The sequence below is a fragment of the Solanum lycopersicum genome, chromosome 10 (genome assembly GCF_036512215.1).
Source record: "Solanum lycopersicum chromosome 10, SLM_r2.1".
Lineage (NCBI taxonomy): Eukaryota > Viridiplantae > Streptophyta > Magnoliopsida > Solanales > Solanaceae > Solanum > Solanum lycopersicum.
In genome coordinates this window covers 55,067,041-55,084,285 of record NC_090809.1, presented here as the reverse complement: position 1 = coordinate 55,084,285, position 17,245 = coordinate 55,067,041, and the positions used below count along the sequence as shown (strand labels likewise).

The 17,245-nt window shown below is 30.7% G+C and overlaps 1 protein-coding gene across 1 annotated transcript; it reads right to left on the bottom strand.

The window, feature by feature from the left end:
- Positions 1 to 16,462: 16,462 nt before the first annotated feature.
- Positions 16,463 to 17,245, bottom strand: LOC101250259 (dirigent protein 22). Its single transcript, XM_004248615.5, has one exon. It carries the CDS (start codon positions 17,183 to 17,185, stop codon positions 16,601 to 16,603), a length of 585 nt encoding a protein of 194 aa, XP_004248663.1. The 5' UTR covers positions 17,186 to 17,245; the 3' UTR covers positions 16,463 to 16,600.

The following is a 17,245-nucleotide window of genomic DNA, read 5'->3' as shown; positions in this document are numbered from 1 at the left end:
GTAATGTACTTAAAAGACACCAAAAGACATTTCAAAGCAATCAATTCAAGTTTTTGCTACTGATTACACAACCAAAAAGTGACATTTCAAAGCAATCAATACAGGTTTTTGCTGCTAATTGCACAACCAAAAAGTGACTTTTCTACAGAAATTAGACATTCTTTGGTACACTAGATGTTCCACATTTGTTTTTCCTTGATTGAGTGATTTGTTGCAATTGTGAACCTGTGATAGCATCTCTACCATTCCACTTAAGTCCTCGAGGCTCATAACCAATATCAATATTTGTTAGAGATGCATCATTACAAACTCTCTGAGTGATAACTCTTTCTCCTGAAGTACCAGGATGTATAGAATTGTCTTAAAATGAGACTCTATAGAGTAGAGTAACAAAAGAACAAAATTATGTATACACTTACATTAAAGATTTGACTACCACTTGAATTTGTATAGATGCCAAATCCTATAGGTTTGGCCATCTTTTGTCTTCCTGTTGATATTTAAGCTTCTACAACCCTTGGTTGATAGGGTTGAAGACTTGATACACCTCCAATGCCTCTACTAGTGCCTTTTCCAGCTCCTCTGCCAGTGCTGCCAGTGCCTCTCCCTATGCCTCTTCCAACTCCTCTGCCAGTGCCTCTCCCAGTGCCTCTGCCTGTGCTTCTAGTTTTAGTAGATTGTTGTCTCTTCTAATAGCTGAAGAATCAACACATAGAATTGCCTTGATGATTGAATACTGGTGACTGAGTTGAGATTGATGGTTTGCTACAAAGTGGTGGATGGCTTGAACTTGATGGATGGCTAAACAATGGTGGCTGGCTTGAGCTTGATGGTTGGCTAAACATTGGTGGTTGGCTTGAGCTTGGTTGCCTGTTTGGGTAGCCTCCAGGTTTTCCTATCCCAACCTATTAATACAGTAATAATAATTGATTATTGCAATTAATTGAAGCTTATCGTAGATGTATTAGAAAAGAATAATAACTTACCATGATTGGACAAGCTCTTTTGTTGTGGCCTACGTGATGATACAAGGAGCATGCCATTTTTACTCATCTTTTGGATAATTTTCCATACTTTTTACTAGGCTCATTCTTTGCCTTTCTTCTTCACTTTGATGGCCTACCAGGCATGACTTTTGGTTCAGGAGGATCACTCACTACACCACTAGTGTGAGGTCACATTTTCATGTTTGGTATTAGCTATATAAAGTGGATATAAGCCTTCTAGAAAGTCTCTTTCCTGTACCAATGTACCACTTCATGTTCAGGTTTTATGCCTTTCTACTGATATGTAAGCACAACATGTTGACATGGTATGCCCCTCAATTGTCATGTTTTACATATACATGTATTATTCCCTATATCAACAATATGCCTGTACTGACCATCTAAGATTTCATATCCTTTATCACTATTGAATATAACTTAACAAAATCTAGTAAGATCTTTGTTCTCTTCAAGCACTAGTCTAGTCATAGGAGAGATATCTGAGATCCATGTTTCAGCAAATTGCCTCATTGCAATATATTTGTCCATTATCTTGTGTCTAATCTCCTCTAACATAGTTATGATAGCCTTATGTCTAGTAGCTAGTATCCAAGAATTAAAAGTTTCACACATATTGTTTTCAACAATGTCACACTTAGAATGCTCTTTAAAATATGTTTTGCACTAAGTAGTTTTTTCATAATGCAACAAGTCCTCAAAAATTTTATTACCTAATTTTTTGAGTTTATCCATCTCATCTTCAAATTTCACTTGAAAACTTGACTTAGCACATCTCTAGAACTGATTCCTTCCTTCTTCGTCACTCCATAATTGCTGTCAATTGGACGAGATATGTCTAGCACACATTCTCTGCTCACTATCTGGAAGAAATTCACATAAAGCTGGAACAAGACCCTATGTAAACAGTTGTAGCACAAACATTAAAAAGTAAGTACATTAGAAAATAAAAAATAAAAGATCAAGCTAAAATACAAAAACCATCTAACCTTATGCATATCTCACATAAAAGTCAGTCCATGTCCCGTGCCTAAGTTTAGATCTTCTATCAAGTATTTCAAGAAAATACTCCAACCGTGTTCCATCTCTGTGTCAACAACAGTCCATGCAATTGGAAACATCTGTTGACTTCCATTTCTACCAACAACAACTAACAATTCACCCTTGCAAGAACCCTTTAGAAAGCATCCATCAAAATCAATAATTTTTCTGCATCCTTCTAACCAACCCCTCTTCAATGCATCAAAGCAAACATAGAAGTAAACAAATAAAGTTTTTTCTGACTGAGACTCTCTATCTGTTCTCACCCAACAGGAAGTACTAGGATTAGTGCATAATCACACAATCTTGGAAGTTCCATCTTCCAATCACCTAAGAAGTCCTTGATAATCCTCCTTTTTTTGCCTAATGACATACAATTCTTCTAACATACAACCCAAAAAAATTTTCTCATCAATTTCTAAATTTCCCACAATCTTATATATGGTTGACAAGTAATTTCATCGTTGAACTTTTCTACAACAAACTTAGGTGTACACAGCTTATTCTTGGTTGATTGAGGACATACATGCACATGATAATAATTTTTGACAATAAAATCACCATAATCCTTATCTATATTAGAAAACAACAATCATTTACATTTCTTGTCCTCACACTTAACTCTAACCTTTTTTTTTTTCATTAGGCTTCAACTTTAACTTAGTTTTATATTTACAAGAATATTATGCAACAACTTTTCTAAATTGTTTAACATTTTCAAATACCATACCAAGCTAAAAAATAGCTAGAACACAATCAGAATCAAATCTTACCTTTTTACTTTTTGTTCTTCTTGGTCAACACTGTTCACAAAACCTGGGTCCAATTCATTGCTACTATCATCATTATCCAATTCTGAGTTATTTATATATTGTTCATCACCCCCTAGTCTTCCAGTGTATCTAGCAACCTTATTTCTTTTTATGTCTTCAAAGCCTCTATCAATACCAGCTGTTCCAAGCTTTATTTCCTCAGTATAAATGTGCTTTTTCTTTTTCACTTTGTTTCTCCTTTCATCTCTAAGAGCTCTCAATTCTTCATCCACCTCAGTGTCATCCTCATCAGGAATAACATCCTCTTGAGAGTCATCATTGCTTTCTTAATTTGATTCAGTCCATTTCTCTTTTAGATCTGATATATCCCCTGGCTCAACTTCAACTTTAACATTTTCAGATTCAGCCTCATGATTCAACCCTTCACTTCAGTCACATTTATATCTTGTAAGTCTTCTTCAACTATAGACTCACAAAGCAAATCAGTTGTGAGATCTACGTCATCTACCACGTGCTTCACATAAAGGTCTAAAAAGTCACCATCCTTTAGGTCTTTAATAAGATTTAGTAAAGTTAAATCAGTGTCCACCTCAATAAAGATATTTTTGTGGGGTCCTTACACAGAACCCACCAACAGTAATATACCCCAATTGTTTAGTGTAAAAAAGTAATTCTATTATTGAGAAGTGGTCATTATCGATATTAACATATTCCACCTCATTTTCCCCTTTATGAGTAATTTCATTTTTGTCCTGAATAAACTTACCACAATAATGAAAACGAGTTATAATAACGGTGTCCATAAGATTTCCTGAAACAAGGCAAAAGCCCCAAAAACATTTGACACGTTATGGACAATAAAGACAAAAAAACCCTAGCTTTTTCCAAATATTAACAACACACCACCACATTGATACTAAAACGCAATATATATCAATAAAAACACAGATATTAAACAACATGCCACCACTACAATAATAAAAATTACATAGAAATTGTGGAATAAACTTACCCCACACTCGTCAACTCCAAAAATCGTGATTGAACTCTAAAATCGTCTGCAATCTTCGATGATTCCTTCAACAAAACATTCAGAATCACTTTAAAATCTGAGAATTTCAGCTATAAATGTCATTGAAAGAAGAGTGATTGCTAGGGTTTTCTCGTCTAGCATCAGGTTAGAAGTGTTTTGGGGGAGAATTAGTTTTTAAGTTTTGAGGATGTGGCGCTGACCTGTAATTGGGTTGAAGTATATTGGTCGAAATTTCCACGTGGGGAAGATTCATCTCAAGCGCCTAATCACCAAAAATAATTTGTTGAAATTTGGTTCCACATCAGCGAAAAATATTTAAAAGGAACAAATTAATAGTGGTTCAAGGATTTAACAGGAAATTGTCTTAGTTGAGGTACCTGGGGGAAAGGACCCCAACAAGTTTAGGGACCTGCTTATGTATTTGACCTTATAAAAATCAGAACTCATAAGTTCTCTGATTTTTTATAATCAATTTTCTTTTCTGGGTTGTATCCTTTAGCAACAAGCTTTTCTTTTAATCTTCCTTTTTTTTCATAAGCTTTATACTTATTTTATTTAGTTGACTATTCTTCAACAATCAACTTTAAATGGTATGGAATGATTTCATCCTTTATTCAAAGTGTGGGTTATATAGCGATAGATGAGTTGAGGTAGAATAAGTACCACTACTTGAAGTACATATATATATTGATGAATTTGATTATTGAATAAGAAAAAAAAAGAGAAAATTTTCAAAAGTATATGATTCAATAATATTCGTCTTGTAATATAGCATATCAATTTTGTATGAAAGCATAGAAAAAGTGTTTATACCCATAAATATAAACTAATTAAATTGAATAACAAACTCAATATATAGGCTAAAACATGTAATTGTTTCCCTGGAAGACGGAGAACATAATCGTCCCATTGAAAAGGATATACTTGTTACAATAATTTAACATTTGACATTAACATTAATTGTTTGAGAAATGGGTAGCAATAGTTTGACCTAACGTGCGCATTAATGTAATGATAACAAAAATAATATTATCAACATGGATCGTAGTAAGTGATGAAACTAGCTACTTCATATTTATTAGAGCTTTTGAATTGAGTTGTGTACGTGATTCAAATTTAGTCGAAATTTTCAAGACACCAAACATCATGTGGGATAAAAAAACACCAAAATTATATTAGCCGCTTTAAACGTGCATAGTGAAAATTAATTTAATGTTTTTTTTAAAAAAAATATATACTCTGAATACATTAATCTTTTCTTTTCTTTTCCTTTTTTACTTTTTCACCACGTGGGATAAAAAAGATTAGTTGAGTTGATTATTTTTTAAAAAAGATTTTAACTTATATTTTTATTCCATCTAAAATTTTAGTTCAAATTTTTGAAACATTTTAAAATATTTATACTATTTAACATTAAATACACGTGCAAAGCGCACGAGATTGCCTATGTCTAACAAAATAAAACAATTTCTAAGTCTATGTATTGATTTCATCATGTAGACATTAATTTAGTGGATGTGTCGGTGCGTGCCTTTGTTGCTGACAGGCATGTGCATTCCTCTCTACTTTTTTATATGATTCCTCGTAGAAATTCGAAGGTAATCAACTTAAAACTTCTATATATATCCGTATATATATATATATCCGCAATTAATTATTATTTCTAAAAGAACTAATTAATGATAAAAATAGATGAAAAACCAATTCTACTTCTATTGCTTTGCTTTATTCTTATGTGAATGGCTCAAGGTATTGTATTAAGACCCAAAGCTGTTGAAAAATGGTCCGATGAGCTTCCTCATGCAAAACAAAAGGTAACTAAATTTCGTTTCTATTTTCATGACATAGTTAGGGGTAAAAATCCAACTGCGGTCCAAATAGCCCAGGCCAACATGACTGTCAAATCCTCAACTTTCTTTAGGTATGTTGCAACGGCGAACGACCCATTAACAGCTGGACCAGAGCCCAATTCAACATTATTGGGTTCAGCTGATGAAAATGAGATTGACCTTCACATGACCCTCAAATTTGTGTTTACAACTGGCGAGCACACTAAGTGTACTTGATCGGAATACTGTGAGATGCCAAATGGTGGTGACTCTGGAGTTTTTCGATTACTCAGGGAATTGCCACGGCGAAGACATATTGGTTCAATAGGGATGCTATTGTTGAGTATAATGTTATAGTCCTACATAATGATAAGCTTTTAATTTGAAGTCTATGTTAATTATGAAATTATGGGGAATAAGCTTTTGTAGTCCGCTTCTAATTATATATTTACAACTAATCAAACTAAAAGAAATATAATATAAAGTGCATATTATCTAATTAAACTTTTAATATCGTATCCGTCGGTTCGGATGAATAAGCGATAGTATGACTATCAACATTTAAAATTCACGAAAAAGTATATTATTTGTTGTAAACTAATGGTCATTGCCACATGTTGCAAGGCAAATATACCATTGCCACATGTAAGTCATTTGTAAGACAAATATGTATGACATGTGCACACCATCAACACTTGGCAAAGTGTGGTCAAGTTTCACCTTTTCAATTACTACTATAAATAGGTAGTACATTTTCAAATATAAATAAGAGAAAAGTTTAGCATACATCATTATTATACTCTCTCTTTATTTGTTCTTATTTTAGTTTACTATTATTAATTTGTTAGATACTTATTTTATAACATGCTATTAACATGAGACTCTGCTAACTTGAGCTACTTTAAATAGGTAAAAAAGGTAAGAATTTTATTTTTCTAAAAAAAATGTCTAATATTTCTAAACTTAAATTTGTTGTCTTGGATATATTGGGCAAATGATACTCACCCAGGATACTAGATGCTGAAATCCACTTGGGTGCAATGAGTTTGGTAGAAACCATCAAAGATAATTAGGCATCCAGTCAAGAACGTGTAAAAGTTATGATATTTCTCCGTCACCATCTTGACGAGGGATTGAAAATGTAATATCTCACTATAAAAGATCCCCTTATACTGTGAAAAAATTTAAAAGATAGATATGACCACCTGAAGTTGGTTACTCTACCACAAACACGTCATGATTGGTTTAATATGAGATTATCTAACTTTAAAGTTATAACTGAATATAATTATTCCATGTATAGATTTATATCATTGTTAAATTTATGTGGACAAGAGGTCACTGAACATGATAAGCTTGAGAAAATATACTCCACATTTCCTTCCTCGAGCATGCTCCCGCAACAGCAATATCGAAGAATGGATTTTTAAAAATATTCTGAATTATTTTCACAATCTTCTTATTGTTGAACGACATAACGACCTTTTGATAAAAAAATCATGAAAGTTGACCGGTTAGTTCTATGCCACTCTCTGAAGTGAATCATGCAAACTATCACCAATGAGAAAGAGGTCATGGCTCAGGTTACGATCGTGATCGTAATCGTAAAATAAATTATAATCAAGATAGTCGTCTTGCACCAAAAAATGACCAACAATATAAAATGAGGGGTGAGAGGCAAGAAGTGACACAAAAAGAAAAATTCAGAAAGTGTATGTCATAGATGTGGAGGAATGGTGCATTGGTTGCCTACTTGCCGATCATCTAAGCGTTTGGTGCAGCTCTATCAGGCTTCCTTGAAAAAGAGATAATCTAGAAGCAAACTTAAACTATCAAGATAATGTTGAGCCAATGCAGAAGCAAATTTTGAGCCTATGCATCTGGATGTAGCTGATTTCTTTGTATTCTCTGAAGGAAAAACGATGAGTGACGATTCCACAATAATCTAGATAATTTTCTTTTCTGTTTTGTTTGTATTAGTTGGTATGTTTGTGTTTTTCTAAACATTATAAATATAATAGTCTTGTTTAATAATATTATTTTACTTTGTTGATATATGTTTTTGAAGAAAATATGGATATGCCTCATAATTCGTATTGATCAATGATTAATCATGAAGATAATTTTGTAATTGATAATGGAACAACGCACACCATATTCAAAGATGAGAAATACTCCTCTTACTTGCTTAGAAAAAAAGGATATGTTATTACAATTTCTTGTAATTCGAACTTAATAGAAAGCTTCGAAAGAGCTATTATATTCTTGTCAAAGGGGACAAAACTTTTCATAGAAGATGCATTGTTCTCTTCTAAATCCTCATGAAACTTGTTAAGTTTTAAAGATATTCCCCTAAATGGATATCTTATTTAACAATAAATGAAATGAATGTTGATACCTTGGCATTACCAAGATTGTCTCAAACCAGAAATATGTGTTGGAGAAATTATCAACTTTATCTTCTGACTTATATTATGCAAAAATAAGTATAGTTGAAGCACTTTATGTCGTAAACCAGAAGTTTAATGACTTAAAAGCTTTTATGATTTGGCATGACCAAATGAGTCATCCTAGATTGATAATGATGAGACGAATTATTGAACACTCACAAGGACATCCACTAAAGAACCTGAAGATTCTTACATGTGATGAATTCTCACGTGTTGCTTGTTATCAAGATAAATTAATAACTAGGTCATCACCAATAAAGGTTAACATTGGATCCCTCAATTTTTAGAACGTATACATGGGGATATATGTGGACCTATTCACCCATCTAGTGGGTTGTTTAGATATTTTATGGTCATAACAGATGCTCTTCAAGATGGTCTCATGTGTGCCTTTTATCATCTCGTAACCTAGCGTTTGTAAAATTATTGACACAAATAATATGATTAAGAGCGCAATTTCCAGATTATTCCATTAGGGCAATTCTCCTTGATAATGCTGGAGAATTCACATCCCAAGTTTTTAATGATTATTGCTTATCAATAGGGATAAAAGTTGAACATCTTGTATCTCATGTTCATACTCAAAATGACCTTGCTGAGTCATTTATTAAGTATTTACAATTGATAGAAAGACCTCTACTTATGAAAATTAAGTTACCCAGTACTGTTTGGGCCATGCTATCTTACATGCAACATCATTTGTTCGTCTTAGACCGACTCATTATAGAAAATACTCTTAGTCACAATTATATTTGCTCATGAACTAAATATTGCTCATTTACGATATGTGACTGTAGCACCACCTCGGCTCACTAAGATGGGCCCTCAAAGGAGTTTAGACATATATGTTGGGTTTGATCACCTTCCATAATTCTCTACCTCGAGCCTATGATGGGAGATTTATTCACTGCAAGATTTGCAGATTATCGATTTGATGAAACATATTTTTCACAATTAGGGAGAGAGAAAAAAGAACTTAAAAGTAAAATTGCATGAAAACTTTCATCATTATGTCATTTCGATCCACGTTTTTCTATGTGTGAAAAGGAGGTCCATAAGATCATCCATTTGCAAAATATAATAAATAAAATGCCAAATGCATTTACTGATTTAAAAAGGATAACAAAGTCACATATTCCTGTAGTAAATGTGCCTATCCGGATTGACGTCCCAAAAGGACCATCACAAGTGTCATGGCTTCTAAATCACAAACACACTTGAAGCGTGGCAGACCATTGAATTCAAAGAACAAAAATCCTAGAGAAAGAAGTACGAAAAATGACACTACAATAGAATCTCACGAATATAAAATTCAAGATACGATTAATCCTAATATTTCTGAAGAGATCACTGAACCAGTGAACTCGGGACTCAAGTGAGTGAAGAACTTTCAATAAGTTCTACGGGTGATTAGATAAGTTTAGATCGATCAAAAATCATAAATAATATTTTCGCATATAATGTTGCACTTAACATTATGGAAGACAGTGATGATCTTGAACCCTTATTTGTCGAAGAATGTCGACGAAGATGTGATTGACCAAAATGGCAAGAGGCAATTCAATCAGAATTAGACTCACTTGCTAAATGTGAGGTTTTTGAATCTGTAGTCCAAACCCCAAATGGTGTAAAATCTGTTGGCCTATAAATGGATTTTTTGTGCGAAAGCAAAATGAAATTGTAAGATACAAGGCACGCCTTGTTGCGCAAGGATTCTCTCAACGACCAGGTGTCAACTATGAAGAAACATATTCACCAGTATGGATGCAATAACTTTTCGATATGTCATCAGTTTAGTTGTCCATAAAAATCTTGAAATACATTTGATGGATGTGGTTACAACTTATCTTTACGGTTCACTTGATATGAAATTTATATGAAAATTCCAAAAGGACTTAAAATGCCTGAAGCATATAGTTCAAAAAACCTCGAGAAATGTGTTCAATCAGATTACAAAAGTCATTATATGGCTCAAAACAATTAGGACGCACGTGGTATAATCGCCTTAGTGAGTACTTGATAAAACAAGATTATATAAATAATGTCATTTGCCCCTGCATTTTTATTAAGAAAACAACAGTTAGGGTTCGTTATTCTTATTGTTTATGTTGATAACATTAATCTCATTGGAACTCAAGAAGAGGTCAGAAAGGCAATTGAATATCTAAAGAAAGAATTTGAGATGAAAGACTTTGGAAAATAAAACTTTGTCTTGGTCTACAAATTGACATTTAGAAAACAAGGTCTTCATCAATCAATTTCTCTATACTGAGATAATCCTGAATCGATTTTACATTGGACAAAGCACATCCATTAATTACTCCAATGATTGTATGATTACTTGAAGTGAGTAAATTCATTCCGACCTCAAGAAAAGAATGAAGAACTTTTGGTCCTGAAGTACCTTATCTTAGTGCGATTGGCGCACTTATGTATCTTGCTAATTCTACGATACCTGACATAACTTTTTCAATTAATTTATAGCAAGATTTAGTTCTTTTCCTACACGAAGACATTGGAATGGAGTTAAACATATGCTGTGATATCTAAAAGGGGCTAGTGATATGGGTCTGTTTTATACTAACAAAAATAGTGCAGATCTTGTTGGTTATGCAAATGCTGTTATTTATTTGACTCACATAAAGCTCAATCTCAAACAGGCTATTTGTTCACAGGTACTGCTATATCATGACGATCTGCAAAACAATGCATAGTTGCTACTTCTTCAAATCATGCTGAGATAATAGTCATTCATGAAGCAAGTAGAGAATGTGTATGATTGAGATCAGTGTTACATTTTATTAAAGAAAAATGTGGTTTGAAATGTGATGTCAATGTACCCACATTGCTCTTTGAAGACAATACTGCATGCATAGATCAATTAAGAGGAGAGTTTCATAAAATAAGATAGAACGAAACATATCTCACCGAAATTATTCTTTACACATGATCTCAGAAGAACGGTGATATTGATACACAACAAATTCGTTCAAGTGATAATCCAACAGATTTCTTCACCAAATCTTCACCAGCCTCAACTCTTGAGAAGATAATGCAAAAGATTGGAATGCAACATCTTAATCGTGATCTTTATCAGGGGGAGTAAAATACGTGTTGCACTCTTTTTTCCTTAATCTAGGTTTTGTCCCAATGAATTTTCCTAGAAAATTTTTTAATGAGACAATACGTAAAACATATTGTGAACATCTATGTATATTTATTTTCAACTTTTCATTTACATAGACATACGAGGAAGAGTGTTGTATAATAATGGTCACTGTCACATGTTGCAAGGCAAATATACCATTGCCACATGTAAGTCACTTGTAAGACAAATATATATGGCATGTGGACACCATCAACACTTGACAAAGTGCGGTCAAGTTTCACCTTTTCAATTACTACTATAAATCGGTAGCACGTTTATAAATATCAATAAGAGAAAAGTTTGGCATACATCATTATACTATCTCTTTATTTGTTCTTATTTTAGTTTATTATTATTCATTTGTTAGATATTTATTTTGTAACATTATTTTATTATTCTTTCGTGTAAAATATTTAGTTATTTAATATCAATATTATTTTATGATAATATATACTCTCTAACTTGGCATATGGAGAGAAACTAACATATATAAAGTGAGTTACGTATGTGAAGATCATGAATTTCAAATAACTCAAGTTATTAAAGATAAATTAATTAAAAAGAAAAACACATTACAGAATGAGTTATTAAAGATAAATTAATTAAAAAGAAAAACACATTACAGAATATGATTAGAGAGAGTATGTTTTTGTTTAATGAAAAATTATGTGGTTAAGTAAATTTATATTATTTAATTATTTATTATAGGTATAGTTTGTTATAATTATCAATTGTGATTAACATTAACCATTAATTATGTTGGCTGACCTCGAGTTTGTATAATTAACCACGTTTGTATATGTATAATTCACAACGAACAATTCATTGTTTGATTTGTATTTGTATATGATGGTTTGTATTTGCATATGACGATGATTTCCTTTAGTTTTTCAGTTTTGTTATCATATATATTCGGTCTTTATGCATAACTTTTTAAAGTTTGTATAAATGTGTAGCTTTCAGACTTTGAATAATATATTTTGTATAATTGATTAAAGTTCATGTTATGTTTGTATCAAATTGTTATTTCGAGTTTAATCATATTTGTATAATTCCAGACTTTATATTACTCAACTGAAACCTCTTAAAGATTGAAAGGAAAAAAGATATTATAAAGACAGTGACAGATTTAGCCGTTTTTAATTAATTAAATATAAAAAGAAACTGACAAATAATCCTCCATTCTTAAAACATTTCAAGTCTCAATTTTGTGAGACACTTCTCTTTATAATCAGTTCTCAAAACAAAACTATTTTTTACTATAAATTTCAAAAGTTATTTTTCATTCTTATAATCTTGATCAAGTCAAAAATTATTTTCAATAAATCCTCGAGAATAATTATTCATAGAAGAAAAACAAATAACAACCAAATATCATGATACTAAACAAAAGTAAAGCAACAATAACAAAAAAGACATAATGAAGGATAAAAAATCACATAATTACATTGATGTTGAGTTAAACACCTTCATATAAATTAAAACAATACTCTTTTTAATGTTGTTACTAAATTACTAGTTAATATTTATCATAGTAATTGTTAGTGTAACATATATACCACAAATATAATAAATTATAATTAATCTATAATATGAAAATAAAAAATGAACAAATAAATTTTTATGCTGAAGCGTGAATATCTCGCTCTCTTTAAGGAGGTTCAAGCCTATTATGGTATAATTTACACCAATCGGCAACATCACTCTTGACTTGTACCTACGGAATACAATAACCCAACAACATCGTACAACTCAAGCAACTCCAGATTAATTGAAGAGTTACATAAGAACACCTTCCTTCAACATATAACTACTCTTTTTTGTAATTTGTCAATATAGCTGAAAACTTAAAATATTTTCTTTAGCTTCCACTCTCTCTCACCACTACACGCTATATTATTATTTGACATTTCTCATCTTTATGAGCATATATTTCTCAAAGAAAGAAACACCAAAATTTTTAGGTGAAGAAGTCTTTCATATAATCAATAGGTAGAATGAGAGATTGTAATGTGATAGATATTACATGAGTTACATGAAACTAATGATCATAGGAGTTTGAAAAAATAATAATCATGAAACTTACGAGAACTAATGGTCATATAAGTTATAAGAACCAATATTCGTCTTCTGTCATAATTTTTTAGAGTTCGGAGCTTAAAGGGTACAAAATATTAATAAAATTTTCCAAAATGGTATATAAAATTTTATATTAACCAATAGCAAAATCGCTGCATCAACAGCGATTTACTCCACAGGAAAAAGCAAAATCGCTGCCTCTGCAGCGATTTTGCAAAATGTGATTTTTTTAAAAAAAAAAATGAAATCGCTACCTAGGCAGCGATTTTAAAAATATTTAATTTTTTTTTAAAAAAAAATTATAAATCGCTACCTAGGCAGCGAATCTTTTTTTAAAAAAAAATTAATAAAATTTTTAAATCGTTGCCTACACATTGATTTTATAAAAAAAAAGAATTTGTTTTTTTTCAAATATGAAAATCGCTGCTGATTTTAAAAAGAATATAATTTAAAGCAGTGATTTTATTAAAAAAAACATTTATAATAATTTTTGAAATTCAAATATATAGCTTATAAGAACAAATATATTATTTTTAAAAAATTAAGAATAAGTAACGTAACATCTTTTTTTAGAAAGAAAATATTTTTGTTACCTTACTTATTCTTAATTTTAAATATCTTAAATATTTACCTTACTTAAATATTTTTAAAAAATTATAAATCACTGCGTAGGCAGCGATTTGACTTTTTTTTAATTTTTTTTTATAAAATCACTGCGTAGGCAGCGATTTAAAAATTTTACAAAAAAAATTTATAATATTTTTTGAAATTGAAATGTATAGCTTATAAGAAAATATAAATTATTTTTAAAAAATTAAGAATAAGTAAGGTAATATCTTTTTTTAGAAAGAAAATATTTTGTTACCTTACTTATTCTTAATTTTAAACATATTAAATATTTACCTTACTTAAATATTTTTAAAAAAATTATATAAAAATTTTAAATCACTGCATAGGCAGCGATCTCCTTATTTTTTTAAAAATAAAAAAATTATAAATCGCTGCCTAGACTGCGATTTTTTTTTTAAAAAAATTAAAATCGCTGCCTGGGTAGGGATTTCATTTTTTTAAAAAAAAAAGAATCACATTTTGCAAAACCGCTGCAGAGGCAGCGATTTTACTTTTTCCGGTGGAGTAAATCGTTGTTGATGCAGCGATTTTGCCATTTTGGTTAATATAAAATTTTATATACTGTTTTGAAATTTTTGTTAATATTTTGTACCTTTAGGCTCTGGACTCTAATTTTTTATACCCACTAACATATACATTTAATATTTTATTTTAATAAGAAAATGTATATACATAGTGGCGGAGCCACATGTAGTTGAGGTGTGTCGATCGACACCCCTTCATCAGAAAATTATATTATGTAGCTTGAGTAAAAATATTTTTTGGTTATGTATATAGGTTACATATTGACACTCATTGTACTATAACAAAATAACTTTTAGCGGCATTAAATATTGACATTAATATAGAGTGCTATAGTATTTACCGGCACTAGTTAAGTGTCATTAGAACCAATATCGCTAAAGGCTTTAGGGACATATATAAAGAGTGACAATTGCCGCTAAAAGTATATATTTAGCGGCAATAAAAATTAAATGCCGCTAATAATCATTTTTGTTATAGTGTTGACTTCTGCGCAATTTTATTTTTTCGTACTTTGACACTCCTTAATTGAAATTTTGACTCCGCCAATATGCATACACTAACAATAATAAATTTAACTGTCACCATATAATAATAATAATAATAAAAAGTGATCTAATTATATAAATATTTTTGATACTCTAAAAGCATATAAGTTAAACTAAAAATGAAATTATATGACCAACTAATCCCCTAGAACTTGGTCAATGGAGTTCTAGATCCATTATAAAGCTCGTAGGTATATGAGGTGCCCCTCTTTTTGTTATTCATGAAGTCAAAGTTATTCATCTGCTCACCCACACCACGTTATGCAATTATTCCACAAGCATGTTAAATCAAAAAAATACTCTTAACTTTTTCTAGCAGAAATCAATTGACAATATTAACCCTACAAGAAAGTAGGACTACTTTTTTTATTTTCGAAATAATTTTTTCCTTAATCAAAAGTGTGGAATTTAGTTCCTCTTTTTATATTTCAAAATATTTTTTTTATTTTTATACAAATAAAATTACAACTTATAATATTTTTATATAATGTTAGTTAAATAGTATATAGGTATAGAATATATACAAATCTGAAAATATGTAGTTGGTCAATGAGTTCTAGAACTTCATGAGGAACATGTGTCCCTCATTGTGGAAATCTTGGAAGTCAAAAGTCTTTGTAGAAATAAAGGAATACCTTTTTATTCCTAGAATAAATCAAGAATTTATGTAAATAATTATCATGTTTAATTTAATTTGATTATCTTCTTAATAACTTTTAAATTATAACTATTTATCTGACATGTTTGAGTTACACAATTAAAAATATTTTAATATATTTTACGTGTCTTTTAGTCTAAAACTTTAAAAAAGAATATATAAAAAATTATTTTATTTGAATATTGTAAAAAATTAAAATTAAACAATTAAATTGAAGAGGAGAAATATAGAGTGAGTTGTTGTAGCTGTACGAGATTATTAAGCACTATTGTCTGTAACAACCTAACCCACTGTATATGATATGATACTATATAATATGTAGCTTGTTGTCTTTCAATGTGAGACTCATTATAATACTTTGGCCATAAAGAGAGTGTGTATACTAAAATATGAACATTAAAACAATAGTGGAAGACACATTATGAGTCATGAGAGCACTTTTGCAAAAGTAGAATCATCTTTTTGGAGTTCGATTTTTTTTTACTTTTAAAATATTTGACGATTAGGTGCGTAAAATACAGGTTCTAAGAAGTTATATTTGATAATTACTAATATTACCTCACAAAATAATATTTCATTTATCTCAGTTTACGTGACATCATTTAACTTACATAAAAAATTTTAAAAAATTACTTTAGACATTTATGTGATGGTAGATCATTAATAGGTGAATTTTAAAGTTAGAGTTATTTTAATTATATATATATATAAAAAAGTGACGATGGCTTACAAAAAAAGAAGTAGAAATTTGTCGCATGATCACGAAAACTCAACATTGCTATCAAATTACAGGAACATTAGAATGTGAAAACGAAAAAAAGAAGGTACATATGAGAAGAAAAAAAAAGACGAATCAAAATAAAATTAGCAAAATATAATCTTAACTCAATAATGTAAAACTACGACATTATATTCAACAATAGCATCACCATTCTTACTTAAAGTATGTGTTTTTGCGGTTGCAACACCACGAGCTAGCCTGAAAACACCAGAACCACCAACAATAGGCATCTCACGATATTCATTCAAAACAGTGTTACGTCCAAGTAGACTAAGTGTACTACCATTATATTTCCCATGAGTAAACACAAAATTCAAACTCATCAACAAACTAAATTCTTCAAGAGAAGCTGCACCTACAATTCCTTGAGCTCGACCAATAGTCGTTGAATTATTTTCTGGTCCCGTTGTTAATCGATCGTCTAATATTGCTAGCGTCCCAAACGCCGTAGGCGAATGAGACGTAGAATTAGCCTGGGCAATTGGTATTGACGTTGGATTTTTACCAGCAACTATATCGTGAAAATAGAAATGAAGTTTGGTTATTTTTGGTTTTGAATGGGAAACTTTTTGGAACCAATTTTCAACTGCTTTAGGACCTTGTGCAATGTTACAATGAGCTAACGGAATTGATGATAATATGACAATAGCAATAGAGCAATACAATATAATTGTGTTTAGCTTTGCCATGTTTTTTATTTCTTCAAAATTAATGTATGGTGAGTAAATATTTATAGAAAGAGGGAAGGG

What these genes read in the sequence shown, in the direction of transcription:
- LOC101250259 (XM_004248615.5), bottom strand. Translation starts at nt 17,185, where the DNA reads ATGGCAAAGCTAAACACAATTATATTGTATTGCTCTATTGCTATTGTC.